The sequence below is a fragment of the Felis catus genome, chromosome E3 (assembly GCF_018350175.1).
Source record: "Felis catus isolate Fca126 chromosome E3, F.catus_Fca126_mat1.0, whole genome shotgun sequence".
In the NCBI taxonomy this organism is placed as follows: Eukaryota; Metazoa; Chordata; class Mammalia; order Carnivora; family Felidae; genus Felis; species Felis catus.
Window position 1 is genome coordinate 9940602 of NC_058383.1, and position 26508 is coordinate 9967109.

At 49.3% G+C, this 26508-nt stretch overlaps 1 protein-coding gene and 1 long non-coding RNA gene across 8 annotated transcripts in view; one reads left to right on the forward strand and one right to left on the reverse strand.

Moving 5' to 3' along the window:
- FKBP6 (FKBP prolyl isomerase family member 6 (inactive)) overlaps positions 1 to 26508 on the forward strand; it is a 71286-nt gene that overhangs the window by 11246 nt on the left and 33532 nt on the right. Inside the window, exons 6-9 of one of the 7 annotated variants that reach the window (XM_006942035.4) lie at positions 457 to 651; positions 779 to 888; positions 2220 to 2312; positions 15905 to 17160. In XM_006942035.4, coding sequence (XP_006942097.1) covers positions 457 to 651; positions 779 to 888; positions 2220 to 2310 — 396 coding nt within the window. In that variant the 3' untranslated portion in view covers positions 2311 to 2312; positions 15905 to 17160. The other 6 variants (XM_006942036.4, XM_045048055.1, XM_003998552.5 and 3 more) reach the window with 6 other exon arrangements.
- Positions 344 to 20051, reverse strand: LOC123382626. Its single transcript, XR_006591263.1, has 2 exons — positions 18286 to 20051; positions 344 to 5370 (listed from the first exon to the last, which is right to left on the reverse strand). It is a non-coding gene; the product is annotated as an uncharacterized LOC123382626 (long non-coding RNA).

Genomic DNA, 26508 nt, shown 5'->3' on the forward strand with positions numbered 1-26508 from the left:
AGAAAGACAAAGCATGAACGGGGGAGGGTCAGAGAGAAGGAGACCCAGAATCTGAAACAGGCTCCAGGCTCTGAGCTGTCAGCACAGAGCCTGACGCGGGACTCGAACTCATGGACCGCGAGATCATGACCTGAGCCAAAGTCAGCCGCTTAACTGACTGAGCCACCCAGGCGCCCCAGGCCTTTAGTTTTTTCAACAGTGTTTTGTAGTTTCCAGTATACAGTTCTTGCATTTTAAATTTGTCGTGACTTCATTTTGATGCTATTGTAAATGGAGTTGTTGTCCTCATTTTTGGATTGTTTATTGTTGGAGCATAGACTTACAGCTAACTCTCCTGTGTTGATCTTGAACTCATTTTTTTTTTAGCTCTAATACATTTTTTTTTTCTGGATTCTTAGGGCTTTTAATAGCAAGATTACATACCTCCTCTTGACTTCCTATTTTCCTTGTCCACAGGCCTTGCTGCTGCTTCACCGGCGATCAGCACCCCCTGAAGAGCAGCACCTGGTGGAAGCAGCCAAGCTTCTTGTCCTCCTTAACCTGTCCTTTACATACCTGAAGCTGGAGCGGCCCGCCACGGCCCTGCGTTATGGAGAACAGGCTCTGATCATTGACCGGAAGAATGCCAAGGCCCTCTTCCGGTGCGGACAGGTGTGTTGGAGGGCAGGGACTGGGGAACGAATGCCCAAGAAAAGGTAGTGGTGATGTTCAACTTGGGCCCTAGAAAAACACTGTCTTTCCTAACCAAGTGTGTTTTTAAAACTCCATCCTTTGACAGGCCTGTCTTATCATGACTGAGTATCAGAAGGCTCGAGATTTTCTAGTCCGAGCCCAGAAGGAACAGCCCTTCAATCATGACATCAATAACGAGCTGAAGAAACTGGCCAGGTGAGACCTCTGTTTGCGGGAGTGCGAACCAAAGAGAGAGAGATGAGCCTTGGGGCTGCGGTTCATGTCTGTCCACCTGGCGAAGGACTATTTGGCAATGTTGTGTGGAGCGTGTTACAAGGCAGTGCCCCCTAGAGCTGGCTTTAAGAAGTGCTAAACCAACAGCTCCCACTGAGGAGCCTGGGACAAACTTCAAAACTGCAAATCCGGATCCTATCCCATCTCCCTATTCCCCACCCCTTACCCCCAAAGTAAGCACTCTATAACAGGCGGGCCAGTGTAATTTTTTGAAACAGTGTAATCTTGTTCTTCAGATACTTTCCCCTACTTGCCACAACTGAAAACCACTGTTCTTAACAGAATGCAGAAATGTGTCTTGTAGATCCTGGTTTGATCTGCAGTGGATCTTTCAGGTCTAATTCATACCCAGAGGGTGACTTTTTGTTATCCAAATAATACCAGTACCAGTCTTTCAGCAGTGTAGCTTTTTGTGATTACAGAAGTTACTTTCAAAGTTTTCTACTTTGACTATATCAGCATATAAATAAGAGTTGTCCATAATAATCTGTCCAGTTTCTTAGGTATTATTTTTTTATTCTTCTCTACTGGTAAGATTCTCTACTCCTGTTGACATTAAACATTTCATCTGGATTGCTAGTTGAAGCCCCTTGATGTTAAAAAAAAAAAAAATCCTGTGTGCACCCCTTACACTTGAATCCATTTGTTGTATTTCAGACCTTTTAAGACTGTCCAGAAATCTCTTTTCTGATTGTTTTTAAACTGAAATATTTATTACATAAGTAGACTAAGTTCTACACCCAACATGGGACTTGAACTTACAACCCGGAGATCAGGAGTCACATGTTCTACTGACTGAGCCAGCCAGGCACCCCTCTTCTGTGGTTTTTAAAAGTATCCTGTCCCACCTAGGTGCCAAAAATAATAAGTGTATCCTTTGAAGATACTTACAAGTCCGATGTAGAAATTTTGGAATCTGACCATTATTTAGCAAAGAAATCTCAAGATAAATCAGAGGTCACCGAGTATGAGGCAATTTGGGAAGACTCGGCCTGGGAGCCCTTACAGTGGCTCCAGCCTTTAAGGTTGTCATCTTCTCAGATTGTGGGCTTCAGGTTGTCCATGTGCTTCTTAAACAGCCCTTCCCTGGGAGCCTCTCCTGGTTCCCCTACACGTCCGGCTTCCATCGCCTCCAGATTCAGTTCAGGGCTTGCTGAATTTTCAATGTTTCTGGACCTGAGTGGAGTATTCTAGCCACCAGATGTCACCTCCTACAAAGACAGACTTTCTCTAAAGTGTATTTTTGTCTCCAGCTATTACAGGGACTACACAGATAAAGAGAAAGAAATGTGTCACCGAATGTTCGCTGCTTATGATAATGGCTCTACAGTAGGAGAAAATTGAAGGTAATCAAAGGGCTGAAGCATGCAAGGCTTCAGGATTTTGTCCAGTATATGGAAGGATGGTTGTTCTCCTCAACCCACTAGTGAATAGTGGCTGTCTACAAGTGAGTATAGATGGGAGGGGTAGAAAGTTCCTGTGGGAAGCTAATGGCACAGTGACTGTGTAGAGTGCACATACCATGGGCCTCCTCATGAAGATGATCATGGTGAAGATTGGAAAGTTCCAGAGCTGGAGATTCAATTTATAGGTGGAGGCGGTCTTAAGCCTTAAAATTAAAAATTTTTTCCATGTTTTATGTTAACCTTTCCCTCCCAGTAGCTCAGAACATGAAACTGTTGAGTATAGTCATTAATGTGATGGTTTATCTGGGCTTTGCAATGAAGAGTAATGCCTTTCTTAATCTGTTTTTTTTCCTGGAAGCCTCCAGCATCACTTTATGTCTAACACATTGTTAAGACAAAATCCAGATGTTGGGCAGTAGGAATGAGCTGTGACTCTTAAGTTCTGCTTACTGTCAGTCGGAGAGATTTGAAGGTGTTGGAACCACCAGGGATCACAACCTAACTTTCCTGCTGCAGCAGATGCCTTGTGATTTAGCAGGCACAGGGTTAAGGTTCCCCTGTGAGTTCATGAGATAATTCTCTAGTCTGGTTTACTATTACTTAAGAAAATTAATGGAAACAAAATCACCTGCCTTAAACACCTGCTTTGCTGGGTAGATAACTCAGCTCTCTTGAGAGAAGTTAAACAAGGAGCAACAAGAAAACAGCTGCCGAATGGGCTCATGGTAATAAATCTCTCCTTTGTTGCTACCTACATCTCTCTACAAAAGAGATTGGAGAGAAGAAGGCAGTGAAAAGGCCTATTCATCCCAGACATTTTCGCAAGTGATCTAAAAGCTGTTGTTCTCTGCCCTGTCAAAAACAACCAGTCGGTATCAGAAGTAAATGTTGCCTTTATCACAAGCTCTGACCCAGTGACCCTGGCCTTTGGGTCTTTCAGGGACATTGAAGTATTAGTGGGTTTTCTGAACTGAGACGTGAGCCAGAATACTTCTCCTATTTGGCTACTGTTAATGTCCAGCAGGAAGAGAGGTTTGCTGGCTTTTTGCCAGACGTTTTGGACTGTCGTGTCATCTGGCATGTCGTACCATTTAGTGGAGACCCAGTTCTTCCAGGGTCTGTCCTGGAAACAGATCTTGGAAAATCCAGCAGGGCAGCTCCTCATCGTTGTCTCTAACCCCCCAGCTTTCTCCGTCTCGAAGGTGTTTTGGACCTGATGAGTTTTTAGATGGTTTCCCAGATATTCCTAAGTTTTGGGTGTTTTGTCAAATTAGGAATGACTGTGTTTGAGTCTAAAATGGCCATTATTGGGAGGCCTGGGTGGCTCAGTCAGTTAGGCATCGGACTTCAGTTCAGGTCACGATGTCACAGTTCATGGGTTCGAGCCCAGTGTAGGGCTCTGTGCTGACAGCTCAGGGCCTAGAGCCTGCAAAATGTCTATTCTTGTCTTACTGCCACTACTGTTGAGATTGTGACATATTTTGGCTTTTGGGTCTTCAGTGTTCTATCACTTAACAAGTTTTAAGATTCTTTCGACAACCTAGTTTTGACACAATTGGTTCTTGTTTTCCAAGATGTTAAATACTAGTCATCTGTCTGCATCTTGTCTTATAAGATGTTGGTCCTCCTGGTGGAATGAGTGTTCTCTTAATTACAGTCTCGAAGTTTCCGCTTATAACAGACTACATTTTTGGAGATCAGAGACCGTGTGTTTTCTGTCTTTGTATTTTCTAGTGTCTGGAAGCTTGCCCAGCACATAATTGGCACTCAGTAAATGTTGGTTGGATCAAGTGTAAAATAGCCGAAATGCTAAACCAGCCTTTTTGAAACCATATCCTCCAAGCTGGCTCTTGTGTTGGCTGTCAGGACCCTCATTATTGCCAGTGACAGAAACCTGTCTTCAACGAGCATCAGCTAAAAAAGAGATTTGCTGAAGGGATTTGGGGCACTCACAGAATCGGAGTTGAACAGCCAGTACTTGAGCAGGTGGACACCTGCGGTTCTGAAGGCCTCAACAACCTTGTCTCCTCTGCTTCATGCTCTCCTGTAGAGTGCCCAAGTGTCCTTTCGCAGCCTTTCTATTTGAGAGCGGGCTCTTCCCTACCCCCACACCTTCCTCTTCTTCCTATACCAGCCAGGGCTCCAGCTTGAAAACTCCTGAAGCAGGACTCTGGCCTGTTACCGTGTGTTGAGTCCCACGAGTGGCTCCCTTCTTAGCGCTGCATAGTAGGGCGGGGGAGCAATGACTGAAGCAAGAAAGCCACTTGTCTCAGAACACAAAGGGGAGGAAGGGGAGGGGCAGATTCGAGGGAAGATGCCCATCAAGGGTATTTAGCTGTTGCAGCTCTCACTGTTCTGCAGGGTGTGACTTCTGTCTCACTCTAGCGGAGGCAGCGGGTTGAACGAGGCATCTCTTTGCGGCTGCTGCTCTGCTGGCATCTCCACGGTGCAAAGGAGCAACACGGCATTGCCATTGCGGCACCCTTTTTCCTCTGGGTGGATCTCCAGAGGGTATGTCGACCACACACGTACTTCTGGGTGGGCGTATTCTTGGGGTGATCTAAGAGGTCAAGATGGAAGTCAACCTTTCGACTCCTGCACTTTGGAAGGCCTGAAGGTTTATAGCAAACCCCGAGCTGGTGTATGATAAGCTGTTTTGAAGCTGCAAACAAACCTGTGGTTTGCAGTGCAGTGGATGCAGTGTTCCTGCACGTGTACTTAACGGTGTTCAGACTTTGACAACTAGACGTTTCCTAGCTACCTACTTGGTGGAGACCTCCCATAGCTCCCTCCCAAGTACTGGTGGTTTCACCGGGGCCACCAGAGGGCTTTCATAACAGGTGCCGACCTAATTGGAAACACTTGGGGTAGTGTTCTAACCTTTTTCCTAGTTCTGTTTCTGTGCCTTGTGTTGCTCTCTTCAGTTAGAGCTTGAGTGTGTCCTTCTTGTCCTGACATGCTAGCAGCATCTGAGACCGTTGCCGTACTTCTATCGTGTCTGGAAAAGAGATGTAAAGTGAGCAACGTAGCTATTTTCAGCTGTTTAAATGGTTGACCTAGGGGCGCCTGGGTGGCGCAGTCGGTTAAGCGTCCGACTTCAGCCAGGTCACGATCTCGCGGTCCGTGAGTTCGAGCCCCGCGTCGGGCTCTGGGCTGATGGCTCGGAGCCTGGAGCCTGTTTCCGATTCTGTGTCTCCCTCTCTCTCTGCCCCTCCCCCGTTCATGCTCTGTCTCTCTCTGTCCCAAAAATAAATAAAAATGTTGAAGAAAAAAAAATTTTTTTAAATGGTTGACCTAAAATAGGTGAATTCAGGGGTGCCTGGGTGGCTCAGTGGTGTGTTCAATTCCTTATTTCGGCCCAGGTCATGATCGCAGGGTCACGGGATCGGACCCAGCATAAGATTCCACACAGAGCACCCCCCAGATTCCCTCCCTCCCTCTTATCTCTGCCCCTCCCCCCTCCCTTGTGCTCTGTCTCTCTCAAAATAAATAGTTTAAAAAATAGGTGAATTTAGGGACAGTATCACCTATGCTTCCTTTGTGTGATAAGAATATTACTAACTGAAAACCCAATGTAGTGTGTGTGTGTGTTTAAGAGCTTTTGTTTTCCCTACAATTTCTAAATGCCTTTGTTTTTGTTTGTTGAACTGTTTGCCTTTATCCTTACCTCTTTAAAACTCTGGTGCCAGGGGTGCCTGGTCAGTTAACTTAGTTAAGTGTCTGACTCTTGATTTTTGGCTCATGTCGTGATCTCATGGTTTGTGAGTTCGAGCCTCTCACTGGGCTGTGTGCTGAGAGCTCAGAGCCTGCTTGGGATTCTCTCTTTGACCCTCCCCCACTTGTGCATGTGTTCTCTCTCAAAAAATAAACTTTAAAAATCCTACATATTAAAACTCTGTGATACCATTTAGTCTGGGACTTCCCTTTCTTCTCAGGGACCTCCCTCTTAAAAATCTCCCATTTTGTGTACCAATCCGTTGAGAATGTTCCATAGGCCTGATGCATAACTGCCATTCTGAGATTTCTTTTATCTGCTGGGCCGAATCCACTATTTACTGGCTCTCTTTTCTTGGTTTACTTCCTTGTGTGGATATTCTCAAATAACATCCAAAAATTGGATGTATAATAGATAAATTTTTCCACTCCTTCTGTGTCCAGTTCACACTTGATTACACACTTTATAGCTTGGTGTAGATTTTAGAACGAAAGAATCCCCTCCCTAGTTAGAACCTATCCCCCATTTCAAAGCTCCCTTCCTCATTAGAAACGAGCCCCCTATTAGGACTTGCCTCCCACGGTAACTATCCCCACCCCCAGACCCCACTTACAAGATCTCCACTCTAAGACTGTGCATCCCTCCCGACTTAGCCCTCACAGCTTTCCCCTCAGGCACCTCCACCCCCAATGCCACTCCTGTCAGTAGTCCTGCCCCTTCTCCGAGCTCCTCCTCCTCAACTCCAGATGCTGGTAAAAATGTATCTCTTTATTCTTAACTCCTCTAAAATTTCAGTGTGTGTCCAGGTGCCCCCAGATGCTCAAGTCCTTCACATAGGTACCTTAATTTTAGAGGTTCATGTTCTTGAGAGCTAAGAAATTCTTCTATATTTCCTTAATGACATTTCCCCCCTTCTTTTTCCCTCTCTTCTTGTTCTAGGACTCCTGTTGGTTGGATGTTAGACCTTCTGCAGGGATCCTCTATATCCTTTATGTTTCTTTACATTTTTTAAAATACTTATTTTTGAGAGAGAGTACAAGCAGGGAAGGGGCAGAGAGAGAGAGAGAGAGAGAGAGAGAGACGGAGACACAGAATCTGAAGCAGGCTCCACACCCTGAGCTATGAGCACAGAACCCAATGAGAGACCATGGAACTCCCAAACCATGAGGTCATGACCTGAGCCCAAGTCGGACATTTATTTAACTGACTGAGCCACCCATAAACCTTTACCTTTCTGTAAAATTGTCTCTCTTAACTCCCTCACTGCCCTGCCTCCTGCCAGGAAACATACCTCATTTCCAACTCTCTCCTGTTGGCTTTTTTTCATTTCAGCAAATATTTGAAACCACGAGATCTTTTCAGATTTCCCTCTTTTATAGTTTCCCTCTCTCTCCACCTTTGTATTATGAAACATCTCAAACTTAGACAAGTAGAATAATAGGATTTCCCCCATGTATTCAGCATTCAGGTTTAATAGTATCAACATAGAACCAGTGTTTCCATCTGTGACCCCACCCATTTCTTCCCCACCCCTAGCACTGTCGGGGTAATTTGAAGTGGATCCTAATAATACTGTCATTTCATCCACAAGGATTTCCCATTTCCTTATGTACCTCTAAAAAATAAGGACCATTCTTGCACATTTTCTTTTGTTCTCTGAAATGTTTATTTTTCTGCTTACTTGCTTTCATCTTTCTCTTTTCCATGTTTCATGTTGCAGACTTTCCACAGTTGTTTTTTGGTTGCCTGTTCACACTTTAGAACGTAGCAATAGAAAAATTGATCAGGAGTTCTGTTAGGGGAGCCTGGCTAGCTCAGTCAGTTAAGTGTCAGACTCACGTTTTCAGCTCAGGTCATGATCTCATGGTTTGTGAGTTTGAGCCCCGCGTCGGGCTCTGTGCTGATGCACGGAGCCTGCTTGGGATTTTCTCTCTCCTTCTCTCTCTGCCCCTCCTCCACTCATGTTGTCTCTGTCTCTCTCAAGATAAATAAATAAACTTAAAATAAAAAACTTCTGTATACCCGGGCAGGGTATCCACTCACTCACTCTTAAGGCTGAGCAGGTGGGAACCAATCAAAATGCTTTGAGATCCTTAAATACCAGAAGGAAGGGGATTTGCACTGGGCCCCAGCTCTTAACAATAGTTTCCCCCCAAATTTTTTCCTCAGGTGGATTTTTCTGGCTGAAACAGCGGACACAAGTGCTACATTATCTTAACTGTACATCGCCAATTTCTAGTGAAGTTGAGCGGCTTTTTGTGTTTTTAATTGGCTCTCTCTACTGTTAAAGCAACTTGCCTCTTGATCTCCTTTGCCTGCTCTCGTTTTGGGTCTTTATATTTGTAAAAACCCTTTTTTATGTGAAGGATGTTAATTAAATGTTATGTAATTTGAAATATTCTCCCAGCTGTTTTGCCTATTGATATAGTTACACATGTCACTGTTTCTGTATGGCTTTTGGAATTCACGTTATGCTTCTGTCTGACCTATGGGAGGAAGGCCGAGCTCCGTAATGAGCTAGCAGGAGTGCCCCAAGTGAAGGGTTTTCAACAGTTCTTCCTGGAGTCCGAGCACTATTGTAGGTCTGTTCTCAAACCCATTCATCTTTCCGACATTCCTGAGGGAGAAATGATTGTTTCCACTTTACAGATTGGGAAAGGCATGAAGCTCAGAGAATTAGATCCTTTCCCTGTGGAGGTCTTTGTGCTTATGAATAAACAACTCTGACCATTTTCATTGGATTTGAAATCTAAACCCCAGATGATATCTGAAGCTTTAAATATATTCAGCAGCTCTCTTCAGTTGGAGTGTTACCACCAGGTGCCCATGGATTTTTCTCCCTCACTTAGATGTTTAAGAATTTCTTCCTTTTTTTCCTGCTTTCCATACTTAAGCTGAAGCCTTTGAGCTGTAGAATTAAGAGGATTGAGCCATGTTGTGTGGCCAGCCTCAGGGAAAGAGTATCTTAACAGACTTAAAAAAGAAAAAAAAAAGAAGAAGAATGTTTTCTGGGAAGCCAGAGCAGCTCCCAGGAGGCTCAGGTGGAAATAAAGGCCATGCTGCAGAGAGTACATTCCTGTTCGCTGAAATTCTGAGATTTCGTCCTGCTTCAGAGAGTTGGCCTGAAGTGAGCACTAAAGCAGCAGGCCCCACAGAGCTTGGTGGCACCACAGAAGCTAGAGATGTCCTCTGGGGTCAGGGGTTCCCTCGTTCCAAAATAGCCTTCCTGTGTCCGGCCGGGCTAGTCCGTTGCCAGGAAACCCTAGGAGCAAATCGTCTTTTCCCCATATCCAGTATGTGACTGGATCTAGATGGGGAATCTCTTTGATCCCCCTCTTCCCAAAGAGATTAAGAAGAAACTCACAAATCGACGCTTGAGTCTATAAGGATGTTTCATGCCTCCAGTTAGACTCGTCTGAGTCCTGAACAAATAACTCATTTAAAGGTATTTTTGTAATTTTATATATTATTATTCTGACTTTATTCCTCTGAGTCTCCACTTTTTTTTTTCCTCTGAATCTCCAACTTTTTTTTTTCTCTCCTCAAAATGTAGTTGTATTTTCCCCAGGGTAACTGGGCCAGGCAGGCGCTCCCTTGTTGTCAGATGAGGGCCCTGTCGGTTTTTCAGGCAAACTGTTAGACACAGTCCCTTGATCTTTTGAATATCTGTGAAATGCCTTTTCTCCCAGCTCAGGAGGTATCACTGAAGTCATCCCTTTGTTGTGTGACTATAAATAACTCCACTCAGGTTGGCACCTTTTCATTCTACCCCTGCCTGGGAAAGCATTTCCCCTGGCAGAGTTTCTTTGGCCCCTTCACTCCTCTTCACATCCTCTCTTGGCACCTGTGATGGGCCTGAAACCTGCTTCCTCCTAAGGTTTACTTCAGTCCATTCTGTGCTCTCTGTGCATGAGGTATCAGTGAGGGCTACTTAATTAAATTGCAGGAGATCACTAGGTTCCTTTTTCTAATTTTCAAAATCTGCAATTGTGGAAGTGCCCTTTACCATTCACTGCAGGGTTGATAAATGGGAAATTGGGTTTCTCCGTCTTCACTCCCTTGCTGTGACTGTAGCAAAGTCCTCGAACCCCTCTGGGCTTCGATCGCATCATGTGTAGGATGAAGTGATCGGATCTGTAGGGGTCACTGTGTATTTCCTGAGGTTCTGTCAGATGTTGGCTTAGTCCGTTTTAATTTCTTGGGTTCCTAACCCGGTTCATAAACCCTGCCTCCAGGCATATGTAATCCCAGACACCGATCTAGGTGAACAAGGGTACAGGCGCACATAATGAACGGAGAGAGGCTAAGCAATAAGGAATGATCATCAAGTGTCTTAGTGTCTTGGGACACCTGAGGGAGAAGACAGTCTTAGCTGGTTTTCCTGGCTGCCCTCCTCAGGGTTTTGCAGAGAAGCTAGAAACATGGGGGTGAAGCCGAGAGGAACTGGGATGAGCCCCAAAGTTTCAAGAATCCGGTGAACGGTTTTCAAATCTAATAGACAAAGGGAGGGAGCTATGAGCAAAAATCACCTCTAGCACAGAGGACACAGTCTGCCCTGTTGTGACCACACCCACAACGGTCATTTTCACACTCGAAACCAGAAAGGCTGTGAGAGACAGATGCGGGCATTTTCTCTACAATTCTTGTTGGCATCCTGATCTATCATAGGGCTTGTTTGTGGTTTTCTTTTTTGGGGCAGGAGGTAGGTGAGTTTACTGTGATATCCATGAGGATAGAGCAAATTCCTCTGTACTCCTATTGCCACTAGAACAAATGGCCCGTAGAGGCTGCTTGCATTCCTTGGCTAGTGGCCCCTTTCTTCATCTTCAAAGCCGTCAACATAGCATTGAGGAATTTGAGGTGACTACAGGACATGTAGGTGGGGGTGGCTAGCAGACAGCTGGAGGGCTGGAGAGCAGGTGGCAGCCACAAGTATCTGCAGGGCAGTATGCCCAGGAATGGGAATGAGGTCACCCAGGAGGAGGGGTAGAAAGAGGAAGGAAGGCCAGGGTTGGACCCCGGAGTACCAGCTTTGAGCTGAGAAAAGAGGACAGAAAGCAGGAGGAGAACGAGCCACTGTGAAAACAGCAAAGTAGAACAGGAGGTTTAGTCAGGAGTCTATGGTGGGCATCATGGCATCCACGAACCCCCGAATAGCTGTGTGTATCCCCAGAATCCGTGCCTGCCGTCACTTCTCAGAGGGCCTCTGACTCCAGAAAAGGTGCAGACCGACTAGGGGCTCGGATTTCAAAGAGTAACCAGCAGGGTCAAATCTAGCAGCACAGAGGACTCAAAAGACCAGGCCTGAAAAATGTTCATTGGATTTGCCAATGGCAACTTACGGTGACCCGGGCAGCAGTGGAGAAGCGGGAACAAAGGGCAAGAGCACTGTGGGTGTGGAGTGAGCGGGAGCGAGAGGGTAGAGTGTGAGCACAGCTTCCAGAGCTTCTGGTTCCACAGGGCAGTAGGGCCTGAGAATTTAGGGTTCTAGCATTCCCAGGTCATGTGGATGCAGCTGGTCTGTGGTCCATGGCAGCGCAGGCCTTTTCTCCAGACCTTTTTGTGTGAGGAGAGGGGTTGGATGGTACTAGAAACCTCACATGTTAAATGATATAAACCTTATTTTGAAACAAAGGTAGCAGTTGGGTGGCACTTTTTACCCCTTGGACCACATGCCCTGCTGCTTCCACCTTTGCACCGTGGAGGTTGATGGCCATAAGCTCTGACCGTTGTCATCGGAAGTGCAGCAGGGCTATGCTGTGGGTCCTGGCCATCTCCACTGGACTGGGGCATGCTTGGTTCAGCTTAGCCTAGAAAGGGTGGGCTTGGAGGGACCACTCAGAGCTTGAAAGGGTTCCCAGCGGCGGGGAACACCACTGTATGGCCCCTGACTCAGGCCGGCACTAAGAAGTAGAGGAATGTGGCCCAGGGAAGGGGCAGATTGCTGAGCTGGAGGACCACCAGGGAGGCCAAGAGGCCAGCAATAGTAGGAGTCAGCATGGAGCCACAGAAGCAGGGGCAGTCGAAGGAGGGCCCAGCAGCGAGTGTCTGCTTTGAACAGCCGCCTGGCAGGGTGGCAGGAGCAGGAGTGGCAGATTGGAGGACCTTATAGGCCAGATCAGCACGTCACAAGAGTGTGAATGGGTTGTGGCTCCTTCTAAAATAATTCTCCCCACCATGGAATTACTTGAGATACCCAGGCTAGGTTCTTCCGATGGGCTGAGTAATGCTTTTGGGGAAAGAGAACCAGTTAAACAGCTTCCAGGAGGATCTGTGAATCTTCACCTTTATGTGCAATGTTTGTGCATTGGCTGGGATCTTGAAGAGGGATCCACAGCTTTCATCACTTTTTTCAACGACCCACCATTACGGGTGTATCTCACAGATGCCGCTCAAGGTGGGCCCTTCACTCTGGTTCCCTGAGCGGCACTAGACAGAAGTGCTGCCGGAGAGGGCAGGGAGACCGGGTGGGTCTGGCACCCGACGCCGTGGGAACCCTGCTCACCCTGCCCAGGCCAGGGCTTTGGACTCCCGCCTCCAGCCTCCACATCCTGGGTTCTGCAGCCTCCGGCTCGGGCTTCCAGGATTACATCACCTCCCAGGCTCCTCTGTTACACTTTCACACTCTTCTCTGGTTACTGCTCACTTTTGTGTGCAGCTATTGTAGACACCGATTGTATCCTCACTTGAGTCTCTCTTTCACATTGACTGCCTTTTCCCCAGGCCTGGCTCTGCGCTCCTCGGAAGCCGCTTGTTGAGTATGAATGTATTCAGCGGGCGTCTGCTTGCTGGAACGTGGTCTGGGTTCCCTGCCTAAGTGGGGCCGCTTTTGTCTTCGCAGGTCTCTGAGCTTATCTTTCTGTGAGCCCTGGAGACATGCTGACCTTTTCCTCTGACTGTGCCTCCGTGTGCTACGAGATTTGGTTTTGCAAAATGTGAACTTTTCTATTTTGGTATCTTTTTATTTGTGCTCAAGTGTTACTTTTTATTGGTTCCAGTGTGAAAATTCAACTACCTGAACCTCCTAAAATCCCAGTGTCTGATCTTGGCGGTTCTCTCTACCATCCGTTCCTGGGAACGTGTTCACACTGAATGAATATTGATCACAGCATTTATGTCTGAAGTCACTGCACAGGATACGAACTAGATTGAGACGGGGTTTTTTTTTTTTCAGTTGATTATTTTCAAGCTATAGTAATAATAAAATGGAGATTTTCAAACCTATTTAAAGGTAGCAAGGATGGCGTGTCGACCTCCCCATGTATGCATTACCCATCTGACCATGATCAGCATTCTGCGTGCTGCTTCCTCTACTCACCCCACCCATACTGACAGCTGTGTGTCAGTAGTAAAAGTTAAATTATGAAAATGCTACATGCTTATAGGCTTTTTTTTTTAAAAAGGTTGAGAAGTAAAAGCTCTCAGTCCCCAAGCCCACACTCCAGAGGTAACCAGTGTTGACGTTTTATATGTGTCCTTCCTGAAGGTTTTTTGTGAATATTTGAGAATGTGGGTGTATATGCAGTGTTTCCCACAAATAGAATTATGTATTTTGTATTATGTAATATGCATTTAAATACATTTCAGGGGCCACCTGGCTGGTTCAGTCAGAAGAGCATGTTGCTGTTGAATGGAGTTGGGGGACAGGGAGTGAGACTACCTGTAAGAGGGGCCTCATCAGTTTGTCTCTCCTCCATTACTCTCATTTGTCTGTTTATGCTTCCCCTTGGCCAGCAAGTAATGTCTTGTTTCCTTCTAGTATTTTTACAGTTCTTTTTTTAGGTTTAGGGTTCTAAACTATTGGCAGTTTATTTCCATCCTTAATTTGAATTGGGGATATACATCTTTATTTTTTATTCAAATGTCTAAAGTAGTTTTCCTGGGGGGGCGGGGAGGAGTGGCGCCTGGGTAGCTCAGTCGGTTGTGTCTGACTCTTGGTTTTGGCTCAGGTCAAGATCTCACAGTTCTTGGGTTTGAGCCCCGCATAGGCTTTGTGCTAACAGTGCAGAGCCTGCTTGGGCTTCTCTCTCTCCCTCTCTCTGCCCCTCCCCCACTCGTGCTGTCTCTCTCTCACAATAATAAATAAATAACAGATAGTTTTCCTAGCAAGCCTGGCCAGCTTAGAGGAACAAGCGACTCCTGGTCGTCATGAGTTTGAGCCCCACATTGGGTGTAGAGTTTACTTAAAAATAAAATCTTTAAAAAACAGTAATAAATAGTTGTACCCAAATTTCTGTTTATGGACTCATAATACCCAGAACAAAGGGTTCACATCTATACAGGGTAAATTAACTGCTTCTTACACTTTAATGGTAGACTGACTCTTCACGTTTGTACAACAAACGGTAGCATTCATAGTGGAATGACTAAATCATGCTCCATGGATGCTCTGGTGGGTTTCCCTCTCCCCTTACTGATTCTGGGGCTTGAGCTCTGTCTTGTTTCATCGGTAGATTCTGAAGTCCTGTTAGGCCTCAAGCTGGACAGCAGTTGCAAGTGATCAGAGGTGATGTCAGGTTGGTTTTGGCCCCACAGCTAGACATTTCTCGGTGTGATTGCATCAGAGGTCCTCATGAGATTACTGCCAGCCTATTGTTTCTTCATAACTTCGCTTGGGTTTGGACAGGAAAGTGCTTTTGATGTTTCTGCCCTCACGCATCCTGTGTGGTCCCACCCCATCCCTCCCTTGTCTCGATGCCCGGCACGGTGCAGCAAACACCTCCTACCTCTGGGGCTGTAGAGAAGGGGCCTCATTCTAATCAGGCACGTGTGTGGACTATTGACTGGAGCCCACACGTGGCCTGTCCAGTGTGACGACCTTAGAGTGGTTGCTCTGGTGTGGCAGCTTGGGTTTGTGGAGGAATACATGGGGATACATGTTGGGCAGCACAGCGCTGCCCAACAGAAGAGTGAAGCTGCCAGTCTCTGAAGGCCTGGACCCGCTTTGCAGCTCCCACCTCAGTGTGCTGGGCAGAGCAGCCTGAGAGCCTAGGTTAGAGAGACTTGCTCTCCCCATGCAGTTCTCATGCCCCTTCAATCTCCTCCCCACAGGGCAGCCACAACAGTCCCTCTTTTCTTAAAAAGCTTCTCCAGGGGCACCTGGGTGGCTCGCTTGGTTAGGCATCTGACCCTTGATTTCAGCTCAGGGCATGATCTCACAGTTCATGAGTTTGAGCCCTACATCAAGCTCTGTGCTGACAGCATGGAGCCTGCTTGGGATTCTCTCTCTGTGTCTCTCTCTGTGCCTTCCCCTCTTGGGTGTATGCTCGCTCACTTTTAAAAATAAATAGGGGTGCCTGGGTGGCTCAGTTGGTTAAGGGTCTGACTTCAGCTCAGGTCATGATCTCACAGTTCATGGCCATGTTTTACTGGTGCCATGTTTTTCTGTAATTTGGGATAAAGGTAGCCAACAAAGGCTTATAATGAGAAGAGTTCCACAGTATTTATAGGAACAAAAAGCGTTCTTCATAGATTTAAATGAGAGACAAGATGGACAACTGGAGGAGGAAGCGTTGGCCTTCCCCTCCCTGCTCTGGGCTGCTGCTCCTGCACCAGGGGGAGCGTCCCACGCGGGCTTCTCCTCCCCTCAGAAACTGCTGTCCTGCATGAAGGGAGTGGAGGCAGTATCCTTACTGGCACATCTGCTTGCCCCAGTGCTGGGAATGCACACCCAGCCTCCCAGCCCTCTGTGAACCCACATTCTGCAGCTCTGGGGCCAGTGTTTAGTGCCAGGGGATCAGGGAGGAGGGATGGTGGGCAAAGACTGCAGAACCATCAGTAGTTGTTATAATGGCATCTGTCACATGTCCTCCTTCAGATAACTGTCACGATCGTACCAGCTTGGTGAAGTTCATATTATCGTGCACGGTCTATAGATGAGGAAACAGGAGCACAGACCAGAAGTAGTGGCAGCCAGGAGTTGAACTGCGGTCTTCTGGTTCTGGATAAACCGCCACCCTGTCTCTTTGCACCAGTGTGGAGTGTGATGGCGGTTGTGCCATGGAGCTGCCTGGGAAACGTTTGTCCAGGCTCTTAGTGTGGTGACATCCTGGTGGCTCGTGCTGCCCAGTGTGTTTTACAGGTCTTTGGTGGTATCCCACTGAGAAGCAGCTGCTTCTATATTGGACTCTTCGGGGTGTTTTTCACATCTTTAAATGGCTAAGGAAGTGTCATTCCTTGTGGAACAGTTGAGAAATTCTAATGAATAAGGCTCTACCTGCATTCAAAAATTAGTCTTTTATTTTTGGGGCTTCATTTGAAAAATGAAGTTGAGCTGGATGAAGTGAGGGTCCTTTCTGTTCTGATTTTCTGAGACTGTCCTGTGTTCGTGATTTCGCCTTTCAGAGCCGCCATGTTAATCGGTTACCGTTTCCCAGAGCTCATCCAGTAGGGGCTCTACAGCCATGCATCTGTTCCCCGACCCCGTCTAGTGTCGTCACCACAGACCTGGGACCGACCGGCTCTGGCTCCTTCTGATGGGTGGCTGTGACCGCCTGTGGCCCTTGCAGCTGAGGGCTCAGTGTGGGGCAACTGAGCCCTGTTGGATTCCTAACTGCTGTGCCTGATTCCTAGGTTCTCCGACTAAACTTCAAACAAGAGGAGCCAGGCTGCTGGAGTTGTCCGTCGTCGTTGGGGGCGGGGGGCTTTTGGGAAAGAACTGCCCAGGGCAGACTGTGTTGCAGGGACCTGCTTGGAAGTCGGGGCAGGAATTCCCCAGCCCTGGGCCATTGCCTCATCTCTGCCTGGCACGGCTGAAGTGTGTTTTCACAGGTGCTGTTTTCTGTTTCACGTTTTCATACACGGAGTAGGGGGAAGTGCAGCTACTGACAAGCAGGAAAATGCTATTTTTTTTTAAATTCAGTTTCTTTTTTCTTTTTCTTTTTTTTTTTTTTAATGGAATTAGTCCTTGGCTTTTCTCCCAGTCTCAGCCCCCCTTCCGGCTGTTAATGTCCCTGGGTAAATACAGATAGAGATTGCTTTGTGTATTTTATGGGGTTTTCTGTTTTAGAGAGAGAATTATGTTACACATGTTTTCGTTGTCAATAAATAAAACCTTTCCCTGTCCTGGCAAGATCCAGTATACATTGTGTGAATTCAACTAAATTTGTGAAGTCAGTAGGGGGGGTAGAGGGACAGCTGCTCGTTAAGACCAAGGGGATCGGCAAGAGCAGAACTGGGTCTCTTCTCCAGAGCACTTCTTCCTGACGTACCCAGGAATGAGATGCCCACGCGTTGGGATGGGGGTTCCCTTGAAACCTCCCTTCTGTGGGGAGGTGCTGCTGTAGGACAAATCCAGTAGAAACGCTGGAGCCAGCTATCCCCCATTTGGTTCCCCCTGGGCTGGGGCCTGGCTCCCTGCGGGTGCTGAGGCGGGAGGTGCCCCGTCCGGGCTCTGGCCCTGAGCCCCGCAGGCCACCCCACAGCTTTGTCTCGGTCTTCACACAAATGCGCCGGGCCACGCTGCCCCTGGGTCCTTCTGTCAACCCTGTGCCCTCCCTCCTCATCCTTCCCGACCCTCATCTTCCTTCCTGGCCGACCTTCCTCAAGGGTGTTGTCTACACTGGCTTCACTCTTGCTGCCAGTTACTCCCCAGCCCACTGCCTTCCCGGTGTCTCACCCTGACCTGTGGGGCAGTCAGATCCAGCGGGCGTTTCCCTCTTAGGCTCTTCCCTGAATTTCCGAGCTGGAAGCTCTTGATTTCTTCCCAACCCTCGGGCAGCCCTTTGGTCTCACTCTTATTACCACGCCCCACCCCTCACTCTTCAGAATCACTCCCGGAACTTCACATGTGTAGTCCACACAGCCAACGGCCAAGGCCTCACAAGTGACCCAGCCAGACCGCAGGGCCGGACATGTTTCCTGACCCAAGAGGCACCTGGCCCGTGTCCCCACCCTCTGCAAAAAGCCAAGTCTTCCCGGGGCAGGCTGGGCCCTCCCACTGTGCCTGGGGAGAAAGGGTGCTGAGAGGCCTCCCTGGGTTGGGTGACCCCTCTGGTAGCCTCAGAAGAACAGTTTTCTCGAGAAGCTGCGGAAACCTTGCCGATGGTTCCCAGATCAGCTCCAGACCTCATGACCGTGACCTGGGATCACCTGGAGTCAGACCTCCCTCAACCCCTCCAGACCAAAACCACCCCCCCCCAACCCTGCACAGCACCTCGCCCAGCCCTGCCTCCGCACCCAGCAAAGCCATCCACCCACCTGCGCTCTCCTCTTTGGCCTCCGGGGTGGCCGCACAGCCCCGCTGTCTTCAGTGCCACTCTGGTGTCTTCACTCCTCAGTCTTCACCGACCTCCTCTCCCTCAGTTCTTGCTGCTTAACTCCTGTCCCAGCCTTGCCTGCACCCCCCACAGCGTGGGCGCACACGTACGCACGTGTGTGGTGCACACAGCACCCTCGAGCGGTGGGAGCCGCCCCATCACCGCCCGCTCCCCTCTCGGCCTCTTTCCCCAGCTTTTCCTTTCGGGATACTCGCCGAAAGCTTTAGCAGAGGAGTGGTCCCAGGTGGGTGTTTCAGGAAGGTCACGCTGGGCTGAAGCCTCTTGGGAAGACCGTTCGGAAGCACGACGAGTTGGAATACACACTCTTCAACCCGGCAGGTCCCACTTGTAATAAATCCTCTGTCCTTTGAGACCACTTACGCTTGCAGACTAAAGGCGCGGCTCCTGTGCCACTGGTTGGGGCCGTGGCAAAACTGGGAGCAACCGGAAGTCCTTCGAAGGGGAGTGGCGAGAGAGCTCCCAGTGCCGCTGTCCTGGGGACACTTTGTGGCTTCGACCAAGACGGAACCTAACGACACATGGGACTTTGAATATACGTATGTGACTAAGAACTGGAAGAAAGCCCCTCAGACTTCCCAGTGGCCCTTCTGGCAAGCGCAGGCGTGGGAGACAGGGGGCTCCATGTTGTGTTCTGAGGGCTTCTGTATGTCTGCGATGTGTCCGTGTGTGGCCAGTGTGGTCCAATGCTGAGGGAACGGGCTGCGGTGCCCGCCGGCGGCAAGGACGGAGCTGGGACTGTAGGAACGTGGCGGGCGTCACCGTGCGCGTGCGAGCGGCACACTGGGGTCTTCTCTTTCTGCCAGGGGGACGTGTGGCCCCCGAAGGACAAGGAAACCAGCTCGTATGTGGCTGATCTCCAAAGAAACTTCGGAGAGGGCTCCTCGGGAGGCCAGCACGAGGCAACTAAGGTGCCTCCCAGGTGGCACCGGCCTCGTCCGGCCGCGTCACGCAGTCGGCGCTCGGGAAACCACTCTTTCCCTCACGTGGGTTTGGCGGTTTAGGCTCCTCTGTAAGTTCTGGTGCAGACAATAGATGTAATTACGCCACCACCGACCCGTGCAGGGTCCCCCGTTTCCTCCCCGTCGTCCCCGTGTCCTCTCGCGCGCAGACAGCCGGGTTGACGGGCCGCGTGTGCGGCTTGGTCTTTGCGTTCTCGCGAGAGGTGTGCGTCGGGCGGCGTTACGAACTCAGCCTCCCCGCGGCTCGGCGGGCAGTGTGGTGGCAGGGTAATGACGGGACCCTCGCGGCCTGGCTTCCGTTCATTCCCGCCGCGGCTCTGGGAGGTGAGCGCGCCAAGGGAGGAGGAAAGTGGCTTAGGGAGGTTCCGAAACTAACCGGGAGCGGCCCGCCTCTTCCACGGGGCTCCCTCCGCACAGCCCCAGCTCGGGGAGCCTTGCTCTCCCCGCTCCAGCCCTGCCAGCACCCGCGGCCCTGGGCGGCGTCGTCATCGGAGAGAAGGTGGCCGAGGCCCAGGGGAGGAAGCGCTTGCCCCAGGCCGTGCGGCCGGAGCCGGGCGAGGACCTGGTTCCAACTTTCCACCGGGTTGTCAAGAACCTCTCCCTCTCTGTCTCCGCCCAGGGCCGGGTGCCGTCTTCAGAAGGAGGGCTTGAGTTCTTTCCCCTCTCAAGCCAAGCCCGAAGGGAGGCCCCGGCTGACTTCTGCCGAGCAAACCAGGCGATAGGTGGCGACATAACCCGCCGCATGCTTCCCCAAGCGAGCCAGGCGGCCCCAGAGAAACTGTGGCCCACCTCAGCCACAGCGAGTGGCCTGCGCGGCCCCCCTTTATGGGAGATGGTGACCTGTTGAGACGGGCACCCGGCCCCTCTCTGCCGACGTCGTCAGCACGGTCGCTCGGTAAAGACCGGCCTGTGCCGGGTGCTGGGACCAGGCTCCGAGAGTCCGGCCCTGCTCTCAACAAGGAAAAGGCAGCAGGCACCGCCAGCGCTGAGCGCCAAGGCCGGGGAGGCCAGAATGGGGCGGTGGTGGGGAGCTCCAGGGAGAGAGGAGGCAGGAGCACAGCCTGCCCTCGGGTTTGAGGAGAGTGGGCAGACCAGACCCCGGGGAAGGCTGTGTGACCGGCCGAGTGACCCAGACCCTCCTGTAGGCCACGGGGAGCCCAAGGCGCTGTTTTCCCAGGGAAAACCTGCCACACGCCTCAGTTTCTCACCCCCAAGGGGCCAGGCTGGCTGCAGAGAGAGACTTTGCTCTCCTTCTCCTTCTTCACCTGGTTAAGAGGCTTACCTTGACCTCTCTAATGTCTGGTCAACTCAGTCATGTAATGATACAACGATGTGAGCAGTCTGATTTAATCCAGAGTATCGGTTAAGCACAAAATGCCCGTGTGCTTGTGTCTGTGTGCATGCGTGCATGTTTGCACACACACGTGCACTCATGTGTTTGGCTTTGGAGGCAGACATTCTAGAAAAAGAAATGGCAGCAGATAATACAATAGGACATAAATGTAATAAATAAAAAAAAATGTTTTTCTTATAAACCCAGTACTCTTAATTCCATTCAAACCAAAAACCACAGTGGCGGGTAGAGAGGGAGTTCACCCAGACCCCAATTTCCCCATCCTTCTCCCTCCCGCTGACCTGCCCCCCCGCCCCGCCACCACGCCCCTGCACTGCTCACATCAAGGTGGAGACACCCTGAAACATTCACATGCAGAAAGGGACAGGACTTGGGGGTGAGTGTGGAGAAATCCCAGGACACAACAGCACCCAGGCCACAGAATGCAGACAAATGGCTACTTAAAAAAATAGGGGTTCCAGAAAAGGGGCCACATGACCCCAGAGGGAGCCCCAGACTTATTCCTGCCAAGTGACCAGACATCTCTGTAAGCAACCCTTTGAGGCCTGTGCCAGGAAGGTGTTCACTCAGCGGTGGGTTCTCCTTATACCCTAGCAGAATCTGAATCCAAATTCCTTCTGGGAAACCTCGTGTTGGTTTCTAAGAACCTTTTTTTTTTTTTTTTTTTTTTTGAGATTTTTATTTATTTTGGAGAGACAGCATGAGCAGGGGAGGGTCAGAGAGAGAGAGAGAAAAAAAAAAAAAACCCAAGCAGGCTCCACGCTGACAGGGCGACAGGCCCCTCTAAGAACCTTTTGAGGTAGGGGCGCCTGGGTGGTTCAGTCGATTCAGTGGCCAACTCTTGGTTTGGGGCTTATGTCATGATCTCACAGTCTGTGAGTTCGAGTCCTGTGTTGGGCTCCGTGCCGACAGCGCTGAGCCTGCTTGGGATCCTGTCTCTCCCTCTCTCTCCGCCCCTTCCCCGTTCATGCTCACTCGCTCTCTCAACAAATAAATAAACTTTAATATTTTTTTAAAAAGAGCCTCTTGAGGTAAATTGTGAGGTGGGGCAATGAGAGACTGTGGCATCATTGCCTGATCTTAAAGAATGGGCTTCCCAAACTCATTCGTGTTTGCTCGGTGTGGCTTGTGTTGGCAGGACCCCTACATAGCTCCTGAGACCCCCCCCCCACACACACACACAAAACGTACCTCAACACCCTCGGCAGAAGGGAAATTAAAATCATTTCCCTCAATTGCTGCTGCTCCTGTCCCCTCCCCTGTTCCCTGAGCCAGACTCCCAGGGTCCTGCTGTTCTCCCTCCCACTCAGCCTCACCCCATGTCTGCAGGGCTGAGAGTTCTGCCCCCTTAATGTCCCTTGTGCCACCCCCAACTCTTCATCTCTGCCACGCTTGGATCTGACCCTAACCTTGATCGCCCTCCCAGCCAGCCTCCCCGGTCCAGTCTGGGCTCCACTATCCCTCCTCCACCTGCTAGCTCTGTCCTGCCCCGGCTTAAATGCTTCAGTAGCTCCCAGTAGCCTCTGAGATAAAGTTCAAACTCCCTGATTTAGCCCAGAAGGCCTGGCTCCCCTCCAGCCACTATGTGCCAGGCTCCCTGCCTTCCAGCCAGACTGAGCTGCTGTCGGGCCCTTACAGCTCACACCATTCCGCATCTCTGTGCTGCTGTAACCAGACTCCTTTTCCGGAACTCAGTTTAAGATAGGGTCTCTGGTCAAAGTCCTGGTGGGACCCAGAGTGAAGACACACGTGTCCCCAGTTACCATCGGCGGTCCCAGTAAGCATGGCAAAGGGGCCACACGGCACGAGAGTGAATTTCTCTATCCCCCGGTTCATCAAACAAAATCACGGAGACTTTCTTCTTTCTTTGATATTAAAATATTTCTCATGTTTTTAAAAATCGTTTATTTTGGGGGCACCTGGGTGGCTCAGTCGGTTGAGCGTCCAACTTTGGCTCAGGTCATGATCTCACGGCTCATGAGTTCGAGCCCCGAATCAGGCTCCGCACTGACAGCTCAGAGCCTGTAGCCTGCTTCAGATTCTGTGCCTCCCTCGCTCTCTGCCCCTCCCCCATTCATGCTCTGTCTCTCTTCCTTTCAAAAATAAATATTAAAAAAATTTTTTTGATAAAATTATTTACATTTCTTTATGCAAAACCACGCATATAAGGTAGTTAAAAATGCATGCATAAACCTAGAGAGAGGGAAGAGAACTTATCTTAAGCCCCATCTCCTCCAGGCAGCCTTCCCTGATCACTCTGACATAGCTACCTCTGAGACGCTCAGTCCTAGGTCCGCATCACACCACAGTCCTCAGATGGTCTGGCCCGACCTCCCCAAGAGTGAGAGCTTCTTGAGGGCAGGGACAATGTTTCACCTGACTTTGGTTGTCCATTCTTCAGCACAGTCTGACAGGATCCCCAGTTTGTCCAAGGCGTACACAGATCTCATTATGAACACTTCATGGACAAGTCAGATAATGTGGAATAGGTGGCTTGGAATGAGGTCCACAGCTGGTTTCCTCTGGGAAAAAACCTGGTTCAAGAACCCTTGATGAAAAAGAAAAGACAAACCCTTTTTGTCTGTGACTGATTGGGGGCAGAGTGACTGATTGGGGGCACGGTGACTGCTAAAAGGGCAGGACAGATGCTGATGGGTCAGGCTTGGGAACAGCACCCATACAGCAGGAGGGGGCCCGTCGTTTGAGCTGACTCACACCCCAGCCAGGGACCCCAGGCAGGTCTGCAGGCTGCAGATTGGAGGACAGTCACCAGCCCAGAGAAGGGCCAAGGGCACAAGGGCACGTGGACGAAGTCCTGCTCTGTGCCTGGCTTCTCCACCTTCTTGAACGACTACCTCCCTCCATGCTGTTTGTTGAGAGTCAAATCCGATGGCATCCCTGGGTGTCATGGAGAGCCCTTGGGGCCACAGCAGGCAGCAGCGAGGTGGCTGGAAATGCAGTGAGGGTGTTGAACTTTGATTGTGAATAGTTGTCAAAAACGTGGCATTGGCTGGGAAGGTCGGAGACCACAGCATTGGCTGAAGTCCTGACCATTCAGTCCCCGCCCCACAGATGAAGCGACTCCCCAGAGCAGGGGCCTCTCCCTTGGGCACCATCACCCGTGTTCCTTTGCAAGCGCTGTGCACCTCTACCCCCACGACGTCCTCCCCGCTCGGTGACAGTGATGCAGACGCCCAGGCAGGCCGACCCCTGTATGGCCGCAGCCGATAGCTACCAGCCATCAATAGCACAGTGTCCCCAGCACACAAAGAGCCTCACTCAGGCTCCAAGGAATGGATGTGAAAATCACCAAAGTGCCTTTCCAACCTCAGGATTACTCAGCAGCCTCTCGTGCGTCACTGGTTCCTTTTCTGATTCCATGAGGAGGCCCTTCCCAACCTCACCATGATTCCCAGACCCCCTCCTTCCCTTCCAAGCACCCCCACTCTGCTCTCTGGCCCCAGAGACCTGGCCTCCTCCTCCACAGAGACAGTAAAGGCCATCGGGCACAAAATAAGGCCCCCCTCTCTCCTCACCCCTACCTCTTCTGTATCTTTGCCCATCCTGCCCCCTCCCCTGTGTCCTGGGGGATAGAAGGGTGCTGCCCCTTGCCCGTCTGTGGTCCGTGTGATTGATCCTGGCCTCATGCAGATCATCCGCCATCCTCTGTGCTCCTCCTATGCTTCTTCCCTCCTGCCTCTGCACATGGCCCCGCCTCTGATTCCTACCAGAACATTCCTTCAGTGCCGCCCCTCTTTTCAGCCACAGCCAGACTGCTTTTATTTTATTCTATCCATTCACCTCTTGAAACTCATCCATGCAGTCAACTGTTGCCCCTCATCCCATCCCCAGTCCCTTCTGCTCAGGCAGGGGAGTTCACAATTTTTACAGGAGAATCTCTTCGTATATTCTTTCTCCCTTGTTGAAAAAATGAAAAGTGATTCACTTACCATGAATGTCACTCTTTTGAAATATACAATTCCGGGGCGCCTGGGTGGCTCAGTCAGTTGAGCAGCTGACTCTTGGTTTCAGCTCAGGTCGTGATCTCAAGGTTCGTGAGATGGAGCTCCAGTGTTGGGCTCTGTGCTGAGAGTGGAGCCTGCTTAGGATTCTCCCTCTCTGCCCCTCCCCTGCTCATGTTCTCTCCCTCCCTCCCTCTTTCTCCCTCTCCTTCTCTCTCTCTCTCTCTCAAAATAAATAAATAGACAAAAATAAAGTATACAATTCAGTGGGGGGGGGAGTTTAGCATGATCACAAAGTTCTCCAACTCTCATCCTATCTTAATTCAAGAATATTTCGGTCACCCCAAAAAGAAACGCCATACCCATCTGCAGTCGCTTCCCATTCCCCTCTCCCCTTAGGCTCTGACAACCACCCATCTATTTTCTATCTTGATGGATCTGTGTATTCTGGAGATTTCATATGCGTGCAGCCATGCAACGTTCGTCCTTTTGTGTCTGGCTTCTTTCGCTAACCATGATGTTCATCCACGTGGTAGCATGTGGCAGGACCCCAGGCCTGTTTACGGATGACCAGTATCCTCTTGTGTGGAGACACAGCCTTGTGTTCATCATTCATCAGCTGCTGGACATTTGGCTCGTTTCCACTCGGGGGCTGTTACAAATAATGCTACTGTTAACGTTCATGTATATTTTTGTGTGAACACTTGTTTTCACTTCTTTTAGGTGTATACGTAGGAATGGAATTGCTGTGTCCTATGGTAATTCCGTGTGTAAATTTTAGGGGAACAGTTATACTGTTTTCCACAGAGGTTATACCATTTTACATTCCCACCAGGTATTGTATGTTCTAGTTTCTTCACATCTTTGCTAGCACTTGTTTTTTTTTTTTTTGGTATTTATTTATTTATTTATTTATTTATTTTTAATGTTGATTCATTTTGGAGAGACAGAGTGCAAGCAGGGGAGGGGCAAAGAGAGAGGAAGACACAGAACCCAAAGCAGGATTCCAGGTTCTGAGCTGTCAGCACACAGCCTGACACAAGGCTCGAACTCAAGGACCGAGAGATCATGACCTGAGCCGAAGTCACACTTAACCGACTGAGCCACCCAGGCGCCCCATTTTTTATTAAATTTTAAATGTTTTATTATTTATTTTTGAGAGAGTGCAAGTGGGGGAGGGGCAGAGAGAGAGAGGGGGACAGAGGATCTAAAGCAGGCTCCATGCTAACAGCAGAGAGCCCGATGCAGAGTTCCACCTCACAAACCGTGAGATCATGACCTCAGCCCGAGTCAAGAGCCTGCTTAACCAAGTGAACCACCCGGGCGCCCTTTTTTGTTTCTTTCTTTCTTTCTTTTTTTTTTTTTTTTAAGATCTTATTTTTAAATAACCTCTACACCCAGCGTGGGGCTCGAACTCACCTGAGATCAAGGGTCTCAAGCTCCCTGGCCAGTCACCCCTTTTTTTAAACCTTTTTGAATATAGCCATCTTAGTGAGTGTGAAATGGCATCTCATTGTGGTTTTGATTTGCATTTCCCTAGTGACAACTGAAGTCAAGCATCTTTTAATGTGCTTATAGGCCATTTGTAAATCTTCTATGAAGAACTGTCTATGTAGATCCTTTGACCATATTTAATTGGGTCACTTGAGTTTTTATTGTTGAATTGTAAGAGTTCTGTATTCCACAAGTCCCATATCAGATTTATGATTTACAAAAATGTTCTCCCATTCTGTAGATTGCCTTTTCACTTTTTGCTGGTGTCCTTGGAAACACAAAAGTTTTGATGCAGTCCACATATACCTATCTTTTGTCGTTACTATTGTTATGCTATTGGTATCATACACAAGAAACCATTGCCACATCTAAGG